The sequence below is a fragment of the Solenopsis invicta genome, chromosome 16 (assembly GCF_016802725.1).
Source record: "Solenopsis invicta isolate M01_SB chromosome 16, UNIL_Sinv_3.0, whole genome shotgun sequence".
In the NCBI taxonomy this organism is placed as follows: domain Eukaryota; kingdom Metazoa; phylum Arthropoda; class Insecta; order Hymenoptera; family Formicidae; genus Solenopsis; species Solenopsis invicta.
In genome coordinates, this window is record NC_052679.1 from 8,862,986 (window position 1) to 8,886,808 (window position 23,823).

Consider the following 23,823-nt stretch of genomic DNA (forward strand, 5'->3'; position numbering starts at 1 on the left):
AGGCGATCTTGAGATTCCAATGAAATAATATCGAGATCATCTGAAATGCAAGATTGGATTATGAATACCGGCCGTAGTTTAAGAAAGTAAAAAGATATTCTTTATACAGATAAATCATATTTATATGTAACAATATATAACAGTATATGAGAAGTTAGTATACGATATCTATTGCGAAGGAATGACTATTGCATACGTTAATGAATTTGGCAGCGACAATGATTCGTATGAAAAAGCTATTGCTCTTTATCATGTTTTTATCATATCTGTCATATAAATCAGTCGAAATGCAATCCCGAGTATATAATAATCCAAGTCACCTGTTAACAAACAACAGAAATAAAGTACAGTGTGAAAGAGTAAAAAAAAAAACAAAGATCCATTAACACTAATTGGTATTTGCTTCAAAATTTTCTCAACTGATATTTGTGAATCCAGTGTACCCAACAATGTTTTAAAAATTAATGTATCTTTGTTTAAAGTTAACGTGATTGAACGATTTATTTATTTTGAAGGCCAAAATTTGAAAAATAAGATTATATAACTTAAAATTGTGTACAATTGTAAAAAAAAATACATTTACTACAAGTTTTTACAGTACTCTAGAGTTTTGGTATATAATCGAAAAAAATGCGAATATCAATTGTTTTAAAAAATTAAATCTTGTTACACTCACCAAAAAACCAGCAAAAGAGGTCATAAATCCCTCTTTCGTCAATTCCCACATACCACCATATTCTTCCTCGTCAATTTGTTGGAAACTGCTAAAGTATAAATATGTAATTCCCGCATTGACTACTACGAATCTGAAACACAAACATCAATTGTGACTATAATCAATTATGATATTTTTACAATTTGGAATGCACGTATCGCAAAATTGATTTAAAAAAAATTATAACAAATAAGCAAAATGTCGATTGGTGTCTACTTACAATAATAGAGCTATAAAACCTTTCAATGGTATAAGGCCCCATCCTATGCCGACAATAATACCGATTGCCTGTCTTGCCCAGTATATCACGTCAAGAAATTCTTCCTGTGATATGACAAAGTAAGAAAAAGATAAAAGGTTTGTGCTTTATAGCTGAATTAATGTATATTTGTGCTTCAAATGAAATAAATATAATATACATACACAGAGTATAAGCAAAATAATATGAACATCTAGAAAATGTACTTATTAATACAATATTGGCTCGTTATCTTTAATACAGATTTTACTCTTGTTGGAATAAAGTTATACAATATTGGAATAATCAATAGTACAATGTTATATCATTCTTCCAGCAGAATAATTTTAATATTGAAAGATACTTAAGTTTTGAGCAAACATTTTAGGGATGTTGAAAATACTCCAATGTAAGCTAAATCTAAGGAATATTCCACAATCAAATTGACAACACCAGAATAGATTTGATAATAGCAAGTGACAGCAATTTAACAACAAATTCTGAGCAGATCTATTTATTATAAAACATCTTTCAAGTTCATACCAAATGCAGATCAGATCTGTCATTAAATACACTGACAAAATGGTGTCAAATGCAAACCAAATTTATCTTTAAAAGTGAAGATAAATTAATACCAAGTCCTTATATTAATTTTTGCAGAATTAAAAAATTGTATAAAAATTGCATCTCATTTATGTTTATCTTTGAACCCAATTTTGAATACTTACCTTCAAAATCATTTCATTAATAAGTAAAAAATCTGTTATGTCTTTATTACATTGTGTACAATTTTTTTTATTTATGAAATGTAAACAGTGCTACATATTCGTCGTATATACGTAATGTTAATGAAGATATCTTTTGAATTTTGGTATCAATCTGTCATTAATACATTCAATAGATTTGTTCATTGTACAATGCCAGTCTCATATATTTTGATCATCAGATGCTAATCAGTAACACTATTTACAATAGCAAAATTGCTTGGAATTTTTCATCATTATTTTCAATATCTGTTTACTGTTAATTACCACTCTATTTTATATTTTGCCAACATTGATTGTTGCATATGCTATAGAAATATGCTACAAAAGTGGCAATAATAAGCTGCTTCCCACTAATTTGTGATTACACAATCTGTTGTCAACATTTGTAATTGCAGAAAATGTTATAGAAATAGATGTTCACATTAATATGATTCAATGCATTAGCAAAGAAGAAGGCTACAGAAACGTCGCTACAAAAAAGATAATTCCCTTAATTTCTCTCCCCCGATAGGACAAAATAGTATAGTGTGACTCGAAGGTTATGTTTACCTTATCCGGCCATTCGGAGTTTGCAGTGATCGCACGTGTCCATACGCTAACCTCGCACTTGGCCCCATTCCCGTTTCTCTCCGTCCTCGTGCGTGACATATTGGAAGGCTGCAGTTTCAACGTGATCATCGATTACGCCGATTACGCGAGCATCGCCGCATCAGTACGCGAGAAGCCTGTTGTTGATACAATGCGTATACAACATACAACTGATACAACGTGTATCCGGAGCAAAGGGTATCCCCCATTCCCCCAGGGCCAGCCAGAGAGCCAGCAAATTCAAGGGTGTGTTCAGACAGAGAGGAATCTGAGAGCGATCACTGGCGGTCACGCTTCGATTTTAGGTGAGACGCTCCAAGGTCCATTTTTACGTTGGTAGGTCCTTTTTTTTATGGTTCTCAGCGGTGCTATGCGTTAATTAGATAAAGATAGACAATAGCCGTTTTTATCTAACTAACGCATAGTACCGCTGAGAACCACGAAAAAATGGATCTTACCGATGTAAAAATAGACCTTGAAGCGTCTCACCTAAAATCGAAGCGTGATTGGCCAGGTTCCTCTCTGATTCAGATTTCTCACCCAGCGAATGAGTATACAGACGATAGAGTATGATGTAGCGGGATTCTGTAAAGCCCGTATCAAACTACGCATTAAAGATTGAGATTGAAGATTAAAGATTGAAATTTGACCAATCAAAACAAGGAAATTTTAACTCCTTTTATTTTGATTGGCCAAAGCTCAATCTTTAATCTTCAATCTTTTCAATGCATAGTCTGATATAGAGTCCTATATAAAGAGAGAAGCGACATTGATGTCCGAAGCTCTGATTGGTAATCTAATTGATACTTGATTGGCTAAGCGAGCAGCCATATTGTGACCACAGCTGTTTGCAGAATGATACGATTGCACGGGGGTGACACTGCTAAAATTGAGGCTCAATGCACACAGGACGCGTCAACGCGTTACGCGTGGCGAATAGCCAATCATTCTTTTGCTTTCTTATTTCTTGTCATAAAAACGAAAAAATGATTGGCTATTTGCCACGCGTAACGCGTTGACGCGTCCTGTGTGCATTGAGCCTTACGCATCTAGATTTTGTCTCACGGGAACATTAAGCCGCTTGGTGGCGCATAAGTTGACCTGCATCCTTACAACGCTTACAACCGATTTGAAAGTTATTGTTTTACTAGAAAATGCGGGTTCAAAAAACACAATTTAATCTTATAAGACCGAATAAAGCTTTCTAACAGTTTTAATCGTTTTAATGTTTAGCAGGTCTATAGCTCAAAGCACACAGGACGCGTCAACGCGTTACGCGTGGCGAATAGCCAATCATTCTTTTGCTTTCTTATTTCTTGTCATAAAAACGAAAAAATGATTGGCTATTTGCCACGCGTAACGCGTTGACGCGTCCTGTGTGCATTGAGTCTATGCGTCAGCCAAATCGGTCAAATCAAAGGCTCAATGCACACAGGACGCGTCAACGCGTTACGCGTGGCGAATAGCCAATCATTTTTTTGTTTTTATGACAAAAAATAAGAAAGCAAAAGAATGATTGGCTATTCGCCATGCGTAACGCGTTGACGCGTCCTGTGTGCATTGAGCCAAAGGATGCAGGTAGGAACTAGTGCCTCTTGCGGATTTTTTGATCGTAGGGAGACATTCGAGGGACGCGTAAAAGCATAACGAAGTAAAAGCAGTGTCACCCCCGTGCACCCTGGGTGCCGTCACATGGGGCGTAACTTGTGTAAGCGTAACTTGCCTTGAAAGATGCATAATGAAATCAGGATAAATTAAGAAACAGTTTTATATCAAATTTATTATTTATAATAGCTATTCTGTAATAACATTCTGTCATATCTAACCTTCTTGCGATATATTGATACAAAATTTTAAGGTTATAGTTGTACACCCAAGGACTTTGATTCTGTCCATGGGAAAATTTTTCAAACTGAGAAGTCACCACTTTCTACATACTCGCAGTTCATGATTAATAAAACGACTAGAGCTTATTGGTCGTTACGTTAATTATGAACTGTAAGTATGTAGAAAGATAGCGACTTCTCAGTTTGGAAAATTTCCCCATGGACAGAATCAAAGTCCTTGGGTGTACATTAATAGATATGTCCGTGTTGCTTGAATTTCTTGCATGTAAAATGTTTTCTTTTTCTTAAATGCTTAACATATATTTATTTCGTTCTAAATACATAAATTTTTAAAAATTACAATTAACAGGAATGTATGCCCGCACAGGTTAGATTCGCACATAGATGATTCACACATACTAGTGTGCAGAGTATCAGTTCCACACATGGTGGAAGTAACATGGTGTGTGCAGTTTGCAAGCATCTCTCTCTAATTCTTTGCCCTCTCGCTTGTTTTCTGACCGTTCAGACCCCAGGTGTACCAATCTTATTTAACTCCACAAAGTTGTTACAACTGAATGTAGTTGTCTTCATTGCACGCACATCATGTTGTATTCTCTCGGTCTTTTTTTATCGCATACGTGAATATCGTACGAGAGCCTCGAACAGAAGGAAGAGTGTGATTTGCATGTAAGTAATATTTTTTAATATTTTACAATAATTGAAGAAGTTTGTTCATATATTAACATAAATTAAACTGGAAAGGCTTCAAATAAAATTACATAAAATGCAATAAAATGACTCTTTGAAGGTCTCTTTCAATATATAAAAAGAAAAAACAAATACAAAAATTTAATTTTAAAGAATTCTCAGTTAATTATCTCCCAAATTAGTTCGATCCGCCATAAGGCCGCGAACTGCACTATATATAGTGCTTTTCCTAGATCGCTCCGTTTGAAAAGTCGCGATTTTTTTACTCAATCCGCATAAAATGCCGCGAGTAATGTATAAAATTCTTAAGATCGTTCCGCTTCAAAAGCCGCGATCGTTTTACTCGATCTGCACAAAATGCCGCGAGTAAATGTAAAATTGATATTTTATAAACTTTGATTAATTTTTGTGGAAGTTTGACTTGTATAGGTTGCTCATCTACCACGAAAGTCGATGCAGTCTTGTTGAGATAATAACACTCTAAAGGAAGCAGGATCAGTCTTTCTTTAAAAATTTTCGCAAATCGTTAACTAAGTCACCAAAAGTTGGTCTATGTTTATTTTTTGTTGCAAAAATTATGTTTTTGTTGGAAATAATTTTTTCATTTTTTTATTTTTTCTCCTTTCATCATTTTTTAAGTATTGCTTCTTATTTATTTTACAATGCACCGACGCACCATCTTCACTAAATTTCACATAAAATCTCTCGAATTACGTACGTCTTTCGAAATCACGCGTACTACAAACGGTACAAACTGCAATTCTTTCAGAGAAAAGGACACAACGAACATATAGCAGAGTGGGACAAAGATGCAATCATAACAGTTGTAGTAACCTGATATTATCAAACATTTAATTTTTCGAAGTTGGTATACCTGGGGTCTGAGCGGTATCCGAAGCGAAAAAGGGGCGTGGTTTGCGGATTTTGCACACACCATGTAATACTTCCACCATGGTTCCACATGAAACATAAGGCTTGTTTTCTATTCCTGCACTAGACTGCACTGGAACGTTCCTTCTTGCTTTCGCTAACTTTGAAACATCTATCTATTTCATTTTAAGTGTACACTTATTTAGAGAGTTCAGGAACAGAAAACAAACGGATACACTCATGGAATTTGATTCTGTCCATGGGGAAATTTTCTAAACTGAGAAGTCACCACTTTCTACATACTCGCAGGTTATGATTAAGCCTGTCGCACATGAAATGCATAACAAAGCATAAGCGTAGCATAAGGTCTCTGGACCAATGGGAATCTTATGTAAATCAAAATGGCGATTTTATGCTGGATGCTCATTGGCCCATTGGTTTTATGTTGTGCTTATGTTATGTTATGTATTTCATGGGCGAGGCCCGTTAATGTAACGACTAGAGCTTATTGGTCGTTACGTTAATCATAAATTGTAAATATGTAGAAAGATAGCGACTTCTCAGTTTAGAAAATTTCCCCATGGACAGAATCAAAGTCCTTGGGTGTATGTACTTTCCGAGACACGTAAATTACAAAAACCAATCGTAAATTTGTTTAGCATTTCTGTTAGAGACTACAAGAAAAATCCTAATCAGCAATTGGTTGCATTAGATACGCATTTCTTGAAAATCCGCGAAATACACTTCATGTGAAAGAAGGCTTTTAATGGCGTAACGTATTTTAGAAGTTACTAGAATACGCAAATTACGTTACGCAAGTTACGCCCCATGTGACGGCACCCTGATTGGTTACTTATTAGCTCGCGCATGTGCAGTTCAATTTCATACACGCTGAAATCGGTAGAGTTGTGCTACTGTATATACTGTGCTTATAGTGTGTCGCACTTGTGCGAGTTGTGCACGATTGTCAGTGATCGCACGATGTGATTTGATTTTAACTTATCGAGTCTCGAAAGTATCCGATGCGATAAAAATTACTCGTGTAACCCGTTAATTGAACGTCGCGCATCGTTGCGCAAATCTCGCGTTGAAGCCGGCGTTACTCTTGGCAGCCTTCGTCAATTATGACATTGTCAGATTCGTCGTAGTCAAGAGTGGCGAGCAATGACGAGTGAATTTGCATAACAAATTAATTCCGCATACCCGATGTTACTTCCACTGCGTAGGCCACATTAATTATCGCGACAGTATCATCGACAGAGCGTAAGTTGTAATTTGATTGTGCTCATCGTGCATTTCTGATTTTATCTCGTTTCTCTTGATCATTGCCCTCAGCATCTCCAAAAATATTGAGCGTCGATGTTTACGCAGTACTTTATTGTGATATTAAACGAACTTGTATATTATCACAAAACTGCATTATTGTATCTTTAAAAAAAAAAGAGATTCTGCTATTGTTATATTTAATTTTTAACCCTGCAGTGCTGCTCGTATTTTTCTTACACATTGATATTACTCTAGATGAAAATTTACTAATAAAGTTAAGAATTTTTAAAATACTTTTTTCTACTTTACAATTTTCTACTTTGCAAGGAATTAGAACAATTGAACTAATAGTGTTTTAATGTAAAAATGTACCTATAGCATACCAGACTTAAGGGAACTTTCTAATTTAATATATGAAAAAGTAATCTATTTCTAGAATTTTTAAAAAATTGAATTATTACATAATCTTTTACATTTTTATATATATTAACAAATTCTTGTAATAAATATAAGGCTAAACATTTGTTATATAATATTCTACTATGACCAGCAAATATATCAACACATTTAAATTAAGAAAGTCTGTATCAGTCAAAAACAGATTTTAGTGCTAATAACATTTCTTAGGTGAATTTATAGATTTACAAGTTCTCCTATACTGCGTGCTACATGTCTCCTAGACTTTAAAATGCAGTGATAGAACCAGAAATAGAGAAATAGAACCAAAAATGTAATATCAAAATTAAATTGCTATTAACCCTTAAACACATAAGTGGGTCTGGGAGACCTTCCCGAAAAAACTTTACTTTTGTGCCATTTTATTTTTGTTAAGCAATAAAGTTGGTCAATTGTAGCAGTCGATAGAGGAGACTTCAAATTTTTTTTCCACCTAGCCCGAATCTTTTTTCTCAATCCGTCTTCACACAGTAAGCGATCAAAAATCTAGGGGAATTTTCAATATGTGTTTAAGGGTTAATTTAATAATTTTGATATCAACAAGTGTTTCTATGAGCTCTTACTATCCTGAGAACTGTATAGAATATTTATTAGGTTTTATGTCATTTAAATTTAAAAATAAGATAGATTGATAAATAGAAGGATAATTTTCATATTATTTTATTATTTAATAAACAATGAAAGAGGAAATAAGAAAATATTGTCCACATATAATCATAATTTATAAAGCTGTATATGTAACTATATATAGGATATTATACAATATTATTTCAATTTTACTTTTTGTAAAAAGAATGCAAAAGTTATTTTTTAAATTATTTTTTAAATTATTTTTATTCTTATGGAAAAATATTTACTATTGGACTTGCATAAAAACTGTTGGAAACTATTGAATGTAAATAGTTTTTCCTAATAACTTTCAGTAGTAGAAATTATTGGATGCAAATAGTTTTTCAATAGTTTTCAATAGTTTTTTTCATGAGTCCAATAGTATTTTTCCATAAGAATATATACATAAATATAGGTTATAGATAGCATTACCCTTTACGCTTCTTTTGCTGGCAATTTGTGGCATTTGAGGCTCATCACACTATCATAATTATTAATTACTTTGATAATTGTCCCTCGTGAAAGAAACAAGTGTCAGTAGCTCTGCTATTTAAAATCGCTGAAAGAAAGAGAGAGAGAGAGAGATATGCTATTCTTTAATTTTTGAATTTAAAGAAAGTTTCTGGTTTAAAAAAGTAGAGAGAAGTTAACGTGACTTTTCATTCATATATATTTTTCAACACAGAAGTTTTTGGCTTTGTCTTCTTTAAAATAATAAATAATGAGTAAAATATAAGTAATAAGAAATCATAATATATCGTAATATATTATTGATAATTTGTTATTTAAAAATATTTTTTTATAATTTTTTGATAAATATTGATGTGGAAAAAAATTGAAAGAGATTTATATATAATAACAAACAACATTGCCATATTTTTAATAGTATGATGCCATATCTAAAAAAATTGTCTAATGGATAAATATTTTATATTTTTATGTGAAAATAATGCTGTAAAATTTAATATTTTTCAATTCCAAAATGATCTTTATACTCCATTTTTTCATGTGAATATAGTTAAATTTTCAAAATTTTTATATTTTATTTTCAATTATAATAAATTACTTAAAATTCCTTTGTCTATAGACTCAATGCTATTTTAGAAAATTATATTTATTTAAAAAAAATATGAATGAGAGAGAGAGAGAGTGAGAGAGAGATTAAAAAATATATAATCAAAAATACTATACAATCAAAAAATTTGAAAAAATTCAGAAATAAATAATTCTGTAAATCTCGTAGAGTGAAATGTTAATCTAAAAGAATAAAAATTGAACTTATGCAATTTTTGAGTGATTTATTAGTTTAATAAAAGTAAAAATTCACCCTTATAGAATGAACATTTATTTCTATAGCAAGTGAAAATGGAACTTGTGCGAATGATTTTTTATTCCACAAAATTTAAAAAGTATATATCACTTGAATTGCACAAGCTCAATTTTTAATTTAATATGAATAATCCGAGGAATAATCCTTTACAAAATTAACTTTTAATTTAACTTAAATTAATTTAATTTTCACATAACCTTTAAATTAATTATTATTCAATTTAACTTAAATTAATTTAATTTTTACATAATCTTTAAACTAATTATTATTTGTTTATGTAACTTCGAATAAAACTGAATTAATTTTATAAGCCATAACTTTAACTTAATTTAGTTAAAAATATATACATAGGTATTAACTTATGGAACTCTGTCAATAGAAAAAAGTAATCGATAATATATTTCAGAAATGAGACAATATCTTGCAGACATACTGAGTTCTCTTTTCATTCATGAATTTTTTCACATTTCTTAATACTTCTGGTAAAAAAAAAAAAAAAACATCTTCGGATGCGATACATCTACGTATTCTAATAAAATGTGAAAAAAATATACAGTGAGAATGTCCAATTCTAATCTTTTAACTATTCTATAAACTTTGTTGTGTAATACATAAAAATATATTTTATTACTTGGTTTATTAATTTATTTTGTAGTTAATTCCTACTCTCTCTCTCTCTCTCTCTCTCTCTCTCTCTCTCTCTCTCTCTCTACATATATATACGAGGCCATGTCTGAATTCTGTTATTATTGCCTCATATTGTCCTGGTTTTGGGACTCAATTTCTCAAACGTTTATTTTGGATTATGTTGTGAAAACATTAATTACAAAATACGAAATAATAATATAAAAACTGCTATATCATCTAATAGAAGACATTTTCTAGTTTGTATTCATGTTTATAAACTTTTATTTTTATTTATTATTAAAAAATATTACTTGAAAATAGAGTAATAGGTCAGTTTGCAACTTTTCTTTATTATTTTTAATAAAATTTAAATTTTAAACGGAAAATGTATGATCTTTAGACTGGAGTAAATATATCTTATTTATTTATCTCTTTCCATTTTGTTTTAAATTCACAAAATTATGTCTCGTCTTGATCCGTCTAGGTGTTCGTGCTCCATTAATCATAAAATTATTCACAAAATTTTATGAAGTAAAATTTCATTTTTCTATTACATGAAAAGACTGAAGAGCCTTTTTAATGCTTTATATTTGTCTCATTTCTGAAATATATTATCGATTATTTTTTTCTATTGACAGAGTTCCATAAGTTAATACCTAAATATATATATTTTTAACTAAATTTAAGTTAAAGTTAATGGCTTATAAAATTAATTCAGTTTCATTAAAAGTTACATAAACAAATAATAATTAGTTTAAAAGTTATGTGAAAATTAAATTAATTTAAGTTAAATTGAAAGTTGATTTTGTAAAGGATTATTCCTCGGATTATTCATATTAAATTAAAAATTGACTAGTTTTTAAAAATAGATATACTTAAAACAATTATATGGACCATGAAACAAATTTAATATTTTATTTGTAAATTAAAATATTGTTAAAAAAATATTGTTTTTTATGTGAAATGTATTTTTTTATATTTTTTTCTTTTTCATAAATAAATTTTTTACTTGGGGAAGAAGTTAACAGATTGAAGTTTATATATTTCAAAAATAATTAGTTAAAGTTAAAAATTAAATTATTTAACATCAAGTTAAAAGTTATTAACTCTTTAACTTTATTATTTAACTTTTTACTACTCAACCTTGTCTATTGATAAGAAAAGAAAAAAAGAAAAGCCGTATCGCTGAGCTGTATTAAAAACATGAATCATGTAATGACGGAATATCTCTGGAAGCTTGCAACCGTGTGCAGAAAATATAAATGTTGCATATTTCGCGGAAATGATTAGTAACGATGCTAATAATCGCGAGGCTTAATCTTCATGCGAATAATTTTATGTAATCGAATGTAAGAAGCTTCGTGAAGCAAGGAAAAAACTTACGACCTGTCGCCAGTTTTGTCGTATAAAAATATTATTGAAATAAGAAATCGTTCTTTGACATTGACAATGAGATGAGAGTAGCGAAACGTGAGTTTCTTTAACGGAAATAACTAGACGACTTGTTATTCGTGTCAGTATCAGTATTTGTTTAAGCGTCTGTTTGTAAATTAGCGATTTCAAGCGGATATTAACCGTCTTAAAATAAATTGAACAGGATATAGTTATTGTTTAAAAAATCATCAATAATGAGCTTTATGATCTTTTTGTAAAATTTTGAATCTGATAGGGCAAAAACGCCCTGTCAACCATTTCTATAATTGTCCCTCTCTCTTTTTTGTTAACTTAAATCATTTTTTCCTTTCCAATTTGTAAGATACTATGTATGTAGTATACTGTAGTTATAGGGAGATCAAGCCTCTTTTCTGTCTAAATACACGGTAGGAAAGTTGCACTTCAGATCCGGCAAACCGTTAGTGACTCACAATCAGCCACATATCGGATTGACGATGGCCAGATAATTAATTGTGGTTAGAAATATGCATATTATTTGAAATTTGTCATGCTGATGATGACTCTAAAGAGAGTCGAAACGTTCAAACATTATCGGAATGAATAAAGGAATTTTTGTCTATGACTGATTAATTCATTTTGTTCGAAAATAACCGCGCGGTACTCTCTTTAATTTCCTAATCATTCTTATTGTGTTAAATTTTTACTAAATTGTTTTAATTCTTTATCTTGCAGACATACAGAGTTCTCTAAAAAGAAAAAGATTATCAGATTTAACCCTTCTTATAATATCGGAGATATCGCTATCCTACTGGAAATCGGTTATTCAAATAGTCTGCTTTTTTTTACAGTGTTTTCTAAAAAAAAGGATTATCAAAATTTTAAAGAGATTAATCGGAGAAACGGAGAATCGTTATCAAAATCTCTAACCAAAAATCGAAGAATCATGATTGTGCCGACGTTATAGCATGTTAGCTAATAAATATTTCTTGTGAACTCAATGAGATTCATTTGGATTATTTTAATTTTTACAAATATTTGGAATCAGAATAAATTATTTATTGCAATGTTGAATAAAATGGCGATCAACTATGAACGATTTTATAACATTTTTTAGATTTTTCCAAACTGTGAAGTAAAATTTTAAGATATCAAAAAAATTCTAATTTTAATTATCACTAGTATTACGAATTATTTTATTTCAATGTAGAAATTGAAGAAATTTGACTAGTTAGTTTTAGAAGTTTTTGAGAAAAGTCTGAGACAAGGTTGAAAATTAAAAAAAAACATTCTCCGATAGTACATTTTGCAAATAATAGTATTATAAATTGATGAAAATAATTGTGCTAAATGTATAATACAACAGTTTTGTTGGAATATGTTTGAATATTTCTAACAAAAAATAGATGTTTAAATTTAAAGTATATAAATATTTTTTAAATGCCGTTATTTCAAATACCATTTAATTTTTTTTAATTAAAATTTTGCCATGATAAATAGTATATTTTATATTGCAATATTTCTACGTTATAATTTAAAAATAATTGTGCCTTTTTTATAAACATGTAGATTAAGGAAAAGAGGGTAAAATGACGAAGTGGATAAGATAAATTTTCAATTTTTCTAAGTTAATAACAAATGACGGACCAATGATTATTTCATTATAACTTTAGAGAATAATAAATAATCTCTGGTAGTTTGATTTCAATCTATCCACAAAAGTAACTAATATAATAAGAAATGTGTTTTGGATGCACTTATATGTAATTTTTTTGTTCATTAGGAATATATAATTAGAAAATATTTTCATTTTCTTTATAACATTATAATATTGTACGACTAAAAACGTATATAAACGTATTATTTTTTTATTTTTTTATATTGTAATAGTTATATTCAATAAATACATAAATAAATATAACAACTGTGGTAAGTTGACAAATGTCATGCGTGGACAAGATGATGCAATTGTGCATTAATTATTTCAATCATAATAGCATTCTGTCTATATATAAACACAGTTTTAATCGCAATATATATATATATATATATATATATCGCAATTAAAAAATTTTATTTTTACATAAATTACATAAGTATTTTTGTTTCATGTACATTTTTTTTTAACTATACTGTAATATCAAAACAATATAAGTCTAATATATTATAATGAACCTTTTTTTATTTATAAGATATTTTTAACTTTATTTGAATGTTCATTATCTTAACCACTAATATCCATCTTACCTGTATATGGGAGCAAGATGATGCAAATGATGTCTTTAAAAAATCTAAATTTTATAAAATTTTAATTTATTTAACAGACTTTAATTTTTATAAATGATAAACGACGCTTTAAAACTTGAATGAGGTAAAATCTAAAAAAAATAGACTATTATTTTCACAATATCATAGAAATTAGGAAAAATTAATAAACTTCAAAATCATCATTTTACCGCCCTTTCTTCTAATTATGTTTTTAAGTGTTTTATACATAGTGCAGTTAAAATATTTTTCTCAATTATTGAACAATTTATTTCCAAATTTAATTTTGTAAATATACTAAGATGATTTGCCAAATTATTATAATAGTTTTGCTGAAATACTATTTTAAAATTAATTAAGCAACTAGTTATTAATATTGTGTAAAAAATCAATATTTCTACATCTATTTTTATAAATATACATATATAATTGCAGATTATAATTTTTATGCAAGATCTTGCATCTAAGTTATTAAGGGGAGATATACGAGGTGTGTTCAAAAAGTATCGCGAATTTTGTGTTTTTTCAAAAATTATTTATTTATTCATGAATATCTATTTTGTCCCCTTCAAAGTAATCCCCATGAGATATTATACACTTGTGCCAACGGTTTTTCCAATCTTCGAAGCACTTCAAAAAATCATTTTTTTTTTATCTTGTTCAGCTCCTCCTTCGATCCCGTCTTTATCTCGTCAAGCGTAGCGTAACGTCGTCCTTTCATGGGCCTCTTCAGTTTAGGGAACAAGAAAAAGTCACAGGGGGCCAGATCTGGGGAATACGGTGGCTGCGGCATCATTAGTGTGTTGTTTTTGGCCAAAAAGTCGCGCACAAGCAACGATGTGTGAGCAGGGGCGTTATCGTGGTGCAAAAGCCAATTTTTGTTCTTCCACAAATCCGGGCGTTTCTGGCGGATTGCTTCGCGCAAATTGCGCATAACTTAGCGCAGGTAATATTCCTTATTGACCGTTCTACCCTGTGGCAAGAACTCATGATGCACCACGCCCCTGCAATCGAAGAAAACTGTCAGCAAAACTTTCACATTCGACCGAACTTGGCGCGCTTTTTTCGGTCTTGGTTCGTGCGGCAGCTTCCATTGAGATGATTGAGCTTTGGTTTCCACGTCATAACCATAAACCCACGATTCGTCACCAGTTATGACCCTCTGGAGCAAATTTGGGTCGTCGCGGACAGAGTCCAACATCTCATTAGCAATGTTCATGCGATGCTGTTTTTGGTCGCAATTGAGCAATTTTGGTACGAATTTCGCGGCGACCCGTCTCATGCCCAAATCATTGATAAAAATCGAATGGCACGAGCCAATCGATATGTTTAGGTCCTCAGCAACTTCTCTAACGGTGATTCGACGATTGGCCAATATCATTTTCTCCACTTCATTAATTTTTTCGTCTGTTGTTGAAGTGCTCGGTCGTCCGGCACGCTCTTCGTCGTTCACATCTTCTCGGCCTTCTGAGAACATTTTGTACCACCGATAAACGTTGCTTCGGTCCAAGGTAGCTTCTCCGTATGCCACAGTCAACATTCGGAATGCATCCGCGCACTTAATTTCGTTTTTCACACAAAATTTGATACAGGTTCTTTGATCCATTTTTTTGAATAGGTAAAAATCGAAGACGATCCAAAACACGTGCAAGCAAAGCAGCTGTCAACAATTAAGTGAACATTCAAAATGGCCGAGCTTGTCGGCATAAGTGAGAGACATGAGTACCAACATAACGCCACAAAAAGATCGAAATTCGAATATACGTAACCCGCGAAAATTCAAAATTCGCGATACTTTTTGAACACACCTCGTACACCTAGCATGGTCGAAAAAATCGATTTTTTTTTTGCATTTTCTTGATGCATGAGGTCTCTCAAGAATATCTGATTCAAATTGCAAGTCAATATCTCGATAAATAACGAAGTTACAGCCGAGAGAGTGAACCGTCTCGGAGAGCGCGCCGTACCGCCTGTTTTGCGGCCGAGCCGAGAGGCAGGTAGCGGCAAGCGACCCTTCGAAATGACCTGTTTTACGATTCTATTGTGTTTTCGGGTGTGCTCGGGTCCAGGTATAACGGAAATATCCCATGACCGTTATTCTTAGCCAGAAATTGGATGCGTTTCGTCAGTAGCTTGCCGTTCGTGCAACTGTGCGTTACAGTGAGTTTTCGCCTGTGAATACATATTCTGAGGAAAATGTATAACAGAAATAAAGGTTCTCGGGAAGCTCATCAATCCGGATCTTTTCGCAAAGATCGAAGCAAGAAGAAGATACCGCCCAAAAATCGATATACTGCCGAAAAAGTAGAACTTTCCGACGAGAATATTAGTTCGAGTGCCAAAAAATTGAAGACTGATCGTGAGATATCTGCACCAGAAGATCCAAACATCGGGTATCGAATTTTGAATTTTCTGGCAGTGTTTTCTGCCTTATCGGAATGTGTAAAATGCAAAAAGTGTGATAGTGATGTTCGATTCTCAATAAAAAGCACTCGAGGGCTCGGTTTTAAAATTGTAGTTTCGTGTTCATCCTGCAAACCGACTTTCATGCCTTTGTGCCCGTACATCAAGACTGCTTACGAAATAAATACACGATTCTTTTTTGTTATGCGTTTATTTGGGATTGGTTTGCGTGGAGCTATGAAATTTTGTGGTCTCATGGATTTACCGCCTCCGGTTCAACAAACGACGTATGATATGATAATTGAGAACATTCATTCTGCTGCTTCAAGTATTGTTCAATTGGTGTTAAAACAAGCTGTAAAAGAAGAACAACAGGAAATAACAAATCAAAATTCGAGTGATGATATCAAAAAACTGACCGTTTCAGGAGATGGTACGTGGCGAAAACGTGGTTTTACCTCATTATATGGAGTTGCGGTTCTCATTGGTCACTTGACAGGAAAAGTCGTTGATTTTATTGTAAAGTCTGCTTATTGTGCTGAATGCAACTATTGGAATAAACACGTCAATACCGAGCAATATCAGGAATGGAAATCTAATCACGAAGAAAATTGCCAGGCAAATCATGTCGGATCGGCAGGCAAAATGGAAGTAGACGCCATGAAGGAATTATTTTCAAGATCTGTCGAAAAACATGGAGTTATGTACATTAATTACGTTGGGGATGGCGACTCTAAGACGTACACGGCAACGTACACGGGATTAGTAAATGCGAAACCGTATGGTGAGATTGAGATTAAAAAGAATGCGTGGGACACGTTCAAAAGCGAATGGGAACCGTCTTCACAAATGCAAAAAAAAAATTCTGGAATCGGCGGCAAAAACAAATTGACGGCAAAGTTTATAGACAAACTGAGTATTTACTATGGCTTAGCCATTCGAAGAAACAGTAACTCCAAGGATGACATGAAAAAAGCGATATGGGCAACATTCTACCATTACGGCTCAATAGACAGCAAGCCTGAACATCATTTTTGTCCCGAAGGCCCCGAATCGTGGTGCAAGTGGCAACAAGCGAAAGCTAAAGGAGGACTAAGGAATTTCCGTCACGATTATTCAGCATTGCCAAAAACGGTGTTAGATGCCATCAAACCAATTTACGAAGACCTCAGCAATGACAAATTGTTGGAACGTTGTGTTGGCGGATACACACAAAACAGCAATGAGAGCTTCAACCAACTTATTTGGAAAATAGCTCCAAAATCGATGCACAGCGGGGCCAAAATTGTTAACATTGCTGCATTTCTTGCAACATGCACGTTCAACAATGGTGTCACGTCATTGTTAGAAATCATGAACGTGTTAGGAATATCGGTCGGATCGGGCGCGCACTTGTACGCTGCGCAAGAAGACGAAACTCGCATAGCGAAAGCCGAGCTGCAAGCGCAAGAACAGACGAAAGAAGGTCGAATACGGCGCCGACAACAAAATTTAGAAAATATGAACATTCCGTCAACCGTAGAAGACTTACACTATGGGCCTGGTATCGATGATTCCATGTAAGTTGACAAATTTAATGATTTATTCATTCACAAATTTTCAAACGCGTTTTTCTCAAAACCACGTTTTTCAAATCGGTACCCAAAATTTCTCGAAAACCATTGAACCGATTGCTTTGAATTTTTTTGTGGTTATTCTATACATCATTATCTAGTACTTGTCATAGGATTTTTTTTTGTTGCTTAGTTTTTGTTTTATAGGTAAAATAATAACTAATTTTTGGTCGAAAAATCGCTGTTATGTTCAAACGTCCGCCATTTTGTCATAAATCAATATTTTCAAAATCGGCTATGACAAGTACTAGATTATAGTATCTAATTTAATAATCTTTTTGGTTTTTTGTTTCAGATGATTTTTGAGGAAACGCTAGTGGGTACCGTTTTTCATGTATGTGAAGTTAGCATATCAATTGTCAGCATATCAAAAAAAAAGTGGAGTTCTCTTTGCATACAACTGAGTTCTATAGTTCCTGATAAGTTATAACAATAGTTCTGGTCATTTAGCATAAATAAACGGAAGTTAAGTAATGATATGCTAACTTCGCGCGAAGTCAGCATATCATATAATATTTTCAAAATTTAAACCAATGAATTTTATAGTTTTTGACGAGTTCTATAGTTCTAAAACATAGTTCTGACCATTAACTATCTCTAAATAATTAATAACAATTATTATCAGCATATCGCCCGTGCTAGAGTGATATGCTACGCTCCTGCGACAAGTTCTCGGCTCGTTCGAGATTTTAAACAATAGTTCTAAATCCCCTGACGATAGTTCCGTACAGTTCTGACAATTAACAATCTCCAAATAATTATTAATAATTATTATCAGCATATCGCCCGTGCTAGAGTGATATGCTACGCTCCTGCGACAAGTTCTCGGCTCGTTCGAGATTTTAAACAATAGTTCTAAATCCCCTGACGATAGTTCCGTACAGTTCTGACAATTAACAATCTCCAAATAATTATTAATAATTATTGTCAGCATATCGCCCGTGCTAGAGTGATATGCTATGCTCCTGCGACAAGTTCTCGGCTCGTTCGAGATTTTAAAAAATAGTTCTAAATCCCCTGACGATAGTTCCGTACAGTTCTGACAATTAACAATCTCCAAATAATTATTAATAATAAATTTAAAATTTCGAGCGATATGCTGATAATAATTATTAATAATTATTTGGAGATTGTTAATTGTCAGAACTGTACGGAACTATCGTCAGGGGATTTAGAACTATTGTTTAAAATCTCGAACGAGCCGAGAACTTGTCGCTTCTGCATAGCATATCACTGTAGCACGAGCGATATGCTGATAATAATTATTAATAATTATTTGGAGATTGTTAATTGTCAGAACTGTACGGAACTATCGTCAGGGGATGTAGAACTATTGTTTAAAATCTCGAACGAGCCGAGAACTTGTCGCAGGAGCGTAGCATATCACTCTAGCACGGGCGATATGCTGATAATAATTATTAATAATTATTTGGAGATTGTTAATTGTCAGAACTGTACGGAACTATCGTCAGGGGATTTAGAACTATTGTTTAAAATCTCGAACGAGCCGAGAACTTGTCGCAGGAGCGTAGCATATCACTCTAGCACGGGCGATATGCTGATAATAATTGTTATTAATTATTTAGAGATAGTTAATGGTCAGAACTATGTTTTAGAACTATAGAACTCGTCAAAAACTATAAAATTCATTGGTTTAAATTTTGAAAATATTATATGATATGCTGACTTCGCGCGAAGTTAGCATATCATTACTTAACTTCCGTTTATTTATGCTAAATGACCAGAACTATTGTTATAACTTATCAGGAACTATAGAACTCAGTTGTATGCAAAGAGAACTCCACTTTTTTTTTGATATGCTGACAATTGATATGCTAACTTCACATACATCCGTTTTTCCGGATTTTTTTACGGCGCTGTAAAGATTATACTACAACTTCGTCAATTTTTGATTTTTTTTAATAAAAAAAATTGGACATATTCCTGAATGTGTATACTTTTAGATAGAAAAACTCCCAACACGAAATTTCAAATAGTTTTCCTTAAAAAAATTCACAAAAATGACCTTTTTTTCCGGCTGCTAGGTGTATATCTCCCCTTAAATATCCTTCAAGAATGGTTAAAAATACCATTTAAAGTTTTACAAAAGGTTTACGTATAGAAAAAGAATGGTTACAAGAATTATCTTACTCTGCTGTACTGATAAAATATATCTTTGTCTTTCTCGAAGAACGGTTTTTCAGTTTCGTGATTTTCATGATTTTTTGATGAGCATTAGTAAATTCACCAGACGCTCGGCAAGTCTCGATTGTATACACTTTCGCATTGACTACAGTAATTTCCATCACTTGTAGGATGGTTTAAAATCTTTTGTTGAAGATAAACAAATAGAGAGAAACGTAGTAGTTTCTACTGTTATTGTTCCGCAATGCATATCTTTTAAGGCAAACGTTCATATAAGTGAATGTAAATTTCGTTGCCACTTTGCGTAAATGACATCGTTCTAATAAAGCATCTGTAATTAAATCTTCATATATTTGTTTTATTTTTATTATCATTGCGTTATCCTATTGTGTTTTGTACATAAATATAACATTCGACTCATACGCTGCGTTTTTCAAAACGTGAAATATTGATAATCTATTCGAATTTCGTTAAATTACTAATTGTAAGAAAAATAGTTTTTTAATCAATCATTTAGATTAAGACTTTATTTTTTAACTATAAATGTTCAAATATTTATGTAAAAGTGCCTGAAGTACAGGAAGATTTAAAGGTAACGAATAAACAAAATCTCCGAATTTTGTTTGTCTTGATTTCGTAATTCTGAATATTTATACATGCCTAAACCATATAAATATTTAAATATTTATAATTAAAAAATTAATCTTTAATCGCCATTTTGATATTCTTAATTTTTACATCTTATTTTTCCTTAAATCGCTCCTTGAATTTTCTCCCACCTGTTGCTGAGTACCTTGTATTTTGTAAAACATTATTATACACGTGACTTGTGTATCAGAAATCAAAACGATAATATTATCGTTTTGATTTCTGATACATACAAGAGATAACGGTCTGTGCAAGCAACTAACACGTATTTCCGAAGCTTTCCAAAACGTTTTTTTTTCTTGTTTTTTTTTATATCTATTATCGGAGTGATATATGTAGGTACTCCTGCTATTCTATACACCAGAAAACATCAATTCTATCGTCAAGAAAAGAAAAGCAATTACTTAATTTTACTTTTCTTCGTTTAAATAAGTCTCTTTAATAAAAAATATTTTCTTGATAATAATCTTAAAATATAATATTTATCACACAAATTTATTACAAATATTATTATTTATAAAAATAGAATTTATATTCTTTTGAAGAATATTATAAAATTTTATCGATGATATGTCAGAATAAAACACAAATCGAATTTTTGTTTTAACTTATTCTCGATTTTAGAGCTTATTGATAATGAAGACTTTTACATAAAAATGATTTGATTTATTGTTTGTTGAGAGTCTTTGTTCGAATATTTTCTCGATTGAAATATTAAACATACTAGGATTTAGAATATATTTTGAGTAAATTTAATGCGTATGATGAACTTATGATAGAATTGCAGATATATGAACTCATGATATACTTGAAATAAGCAATATTTACTTTATTCGAATAATTTACAGTATATATTTTTCTGTACGTACAAATGTTACCTTTATTTATCAGAAATTTTCGGTCTATCGCTAAGTCAAAGCATCCTTGTTGCAGACTGCCGTTCGAGCCGGCTCAGAAATCTTTTCTCCCTCCCAGAATATCTCACCGATTAGCATAGAGTATACATAAAGTGAACATCCGGGAAGTGTGACCCCAAAGACCTAGTGATCGAATCCGACGACCAGGTATTTTTTACAGTTCGGTTGTTCTCGTCAGCAGCTGTGCAAACGAGGAATCGATATGGATCAGGTCTACATAGACAGAGAGACTGGTGAGGATCTGATTCACTCGTTTTACGATTGTGATATTTGTCGTGCGATCGATTCCATGACGGTAAACGATGCGGAAACTGGAGAGCCAGAAATTAGCCTTGCGGATCACGCGACGATCGGATGTCATCTTAGGAAAGTGCCATTTCAGGTACAAAAAGGATGTTATATCTGCTGTTTCGCAATCTCACACATACACGCGCGCGCGCACACGCACGCACGCGCACACGCACGCACGCGCACACACACATACACACACACACGACACGCACGCGCACACACACACACACTCACGACGAATCTTAACTAGGTTTTTAAGTTATAAGAAAAATTATTAATTACACCAACATTATTTTGGCTTTAAACGAAACTTGAACAAGTGTCTGTCTTTATCTTTTTTTTTTTCTAAAGAATTACATACAAACACATATTTAAGCCTCGCTTAAAGCCAAAAGAACATCGGTATAATCAGGACTAAATCGATTAGATGTGCAGTTAGTAATTTCTGTCATAAAAATCTGGTTCAACCATTAAGATTTACTGTATATGAAATATATTTTGACTGTAACTTTGCGCTTAATAAATAAAATTAATGGATTATCTGCAGATACCAAAAGAAGTAAAGGAAAAGACGTCCAAGAAACGCTATATGGAACTGGAGCCAGTTCCAACGGGCGCTTCTTTCGGTCAGATCAATCCCGTCTGTTTGTTTTTACCAGCAATCATCTACTTCCGTTGGTTCCTTGCTCTGTTGATGCTCTTCGAGGTATTATAGATATTAAAATTTAAAAATTTTTTCTGTAAAAACCGCTTAAATCTAACGCTTTATATCGCTTTCACATTAAGGTTATTCTGCACGTGTGGGCGCATCACAAGAACAAGACCCTGAAAAATGCTAACGTGTACTTTCGCTCGCCGTTTCATGATATCTCCGCCGAATTCTGCGCTCTTTGTCAGAACGAAACGTGCATGAATCGCGTCGGAAAGATGCATCAAATTCGAATGCACAAGTTTCTGCGGCAGTGCAACTACATGAAAAGAGTTGTAACGTGATTGGAGCAAAACGAGCGCGATTTCCAGCAATATCTATCGAGAACTATAGTGTAATTTCAAAACGATGACAATAATTGTAATTCGTTATTTTGAACTTGCCTAAAGTTGTTTTATGTGAAATAGCTATTATATTTTATATACCCTAGTTATATATATATATATATATATATATATATATATTTTGTTGCATATTATATATAATGTTATATGTATTATGGCTGTTATATTTGTATTCTTTATGGTGATATTTGTCGACGAGCAAAAAATCTATTTTTGTGTTAAATTTTATATCTTCTATATAATATAGGTATATATGTATATAAAAGTCGAGAGAAATTGTTGCATGTATTTCCTTGAAAAACCCATATAAAACAATCGAGAACATAACATACCTAATGAAGAAAAACATACTATTCTTTTTTTGTATTACAATCTTCTAAAAACGTTTACATTAAAATTCTTTTAAGTTAAGATATAGTAATACAAGATAAATTATTAAAATATTAAAGTTTTTGCTTTCTTGCAGCAAAATCAAATTATGATACAAACGGTAAATTGTATTAACTTATGCCTTGCGTTATATATACAGGGTATCCCAAAAAAAATCATATTTCTTAAGAGCAGATTCTTTAAAACATTTAAGAAAAAAACCCTAATACGAAAGTGTCGAGGATATAATGGTTTTCAAATTATTTGTGAAATATCAGCTCTGTGATTCGTAAATTTTAAGGCTCCTGAGTACTCGCCGCGGCCATATTGAAGTCGTGACGTCAGAAGCGAGAAATTGCGTGAAATGACACGTAATTTTGTCCGACATGCCATTTGTAAATAAAGCCAATTTGGATAAAACAAACTAAGCAGATGACTTTAAAACACTTCTAAATATCGGTCACGACTATCCTTTTTCCGCCTAACAATCAGTAAATAGTTGTAAAAAGCATGTAAAGTGAAGCAATTGAAACAGGAAAACACATGGGCACATAATTTTGTCCGACGTGCCATTTCTAAATAATGCCAATTTGGATAAAACAGACTAATCAGATGGCTTTAAAACACTTCTAAATATCGGTCACGACTATCCTTTTTTCGCCTAGCAGTCAGTAAATAGTCGTAAAAAGCACGTAAAGTGACGTCTATTCAGACAGGAAAACAC

General features: G+C 32.2%; 2 protein-coding genes across 3 annotated transcripts; one reads left to right on the forward strand and one right to left on the reverse strand.

Annotated features, from left to right (window-relative positions):
• Positions 1-77: 77 nt before the first annotated feature.
• On the reverse strand, positions 78-2,693 carry LOC105204909 (respirasome Complex Assembly Factor 1). Its single transcript, XM_011174187.3, has 4 exons — positions 2,270-2,693; positions 936-1,039; positions 677-806; positions 78-320 (listed from the first exon to the last, which is right to left on the reverse strand). Exons 1-4 carry the CDS (start codon positions 2,396-2,398, stop codon positions 279-281), a joined length of 405 nt encoding a protein of 134 aa, XP_011172489.1. The 5' UTR covers positions 2,399-2,693; the 3' UTR covers positions 78-278.
• Positions 2,694-6,632: 3,939 nt separating this feature from the next.
• Positions 6,633-23,057, forward strand: LOC105193680. 2 transcript variants are annotated; one of them, XM_039458205.1, is made up of 4 exons: positions 6,633-6,978; positions 21,403-21,768; positions 22,225-22,383; positions 22,464-23,057. In XM_039458205.1, exons 2-4 carry the CDS (start codon positions 21,589-21,591, stop codon positions 22,668-22,670), a joined length of 546 nt encoding a protein of 181 aa, XP_039314139.1. In that variant the 5' UTR covers positions 6,633-6,978; positions 21,403-21,588; the 3' UTR covers positions 22,671-23,057. The 2 variants fall into 2 exon arrangements, with proteins under 2 accessions (XP_039314139.1, XP_039314140.1); XM_039458206.1 differs by having other exon boundaries at positions 21,547-21,768.
• Positions 23,058-23,823: the final 766 nt, after the last annotated feature.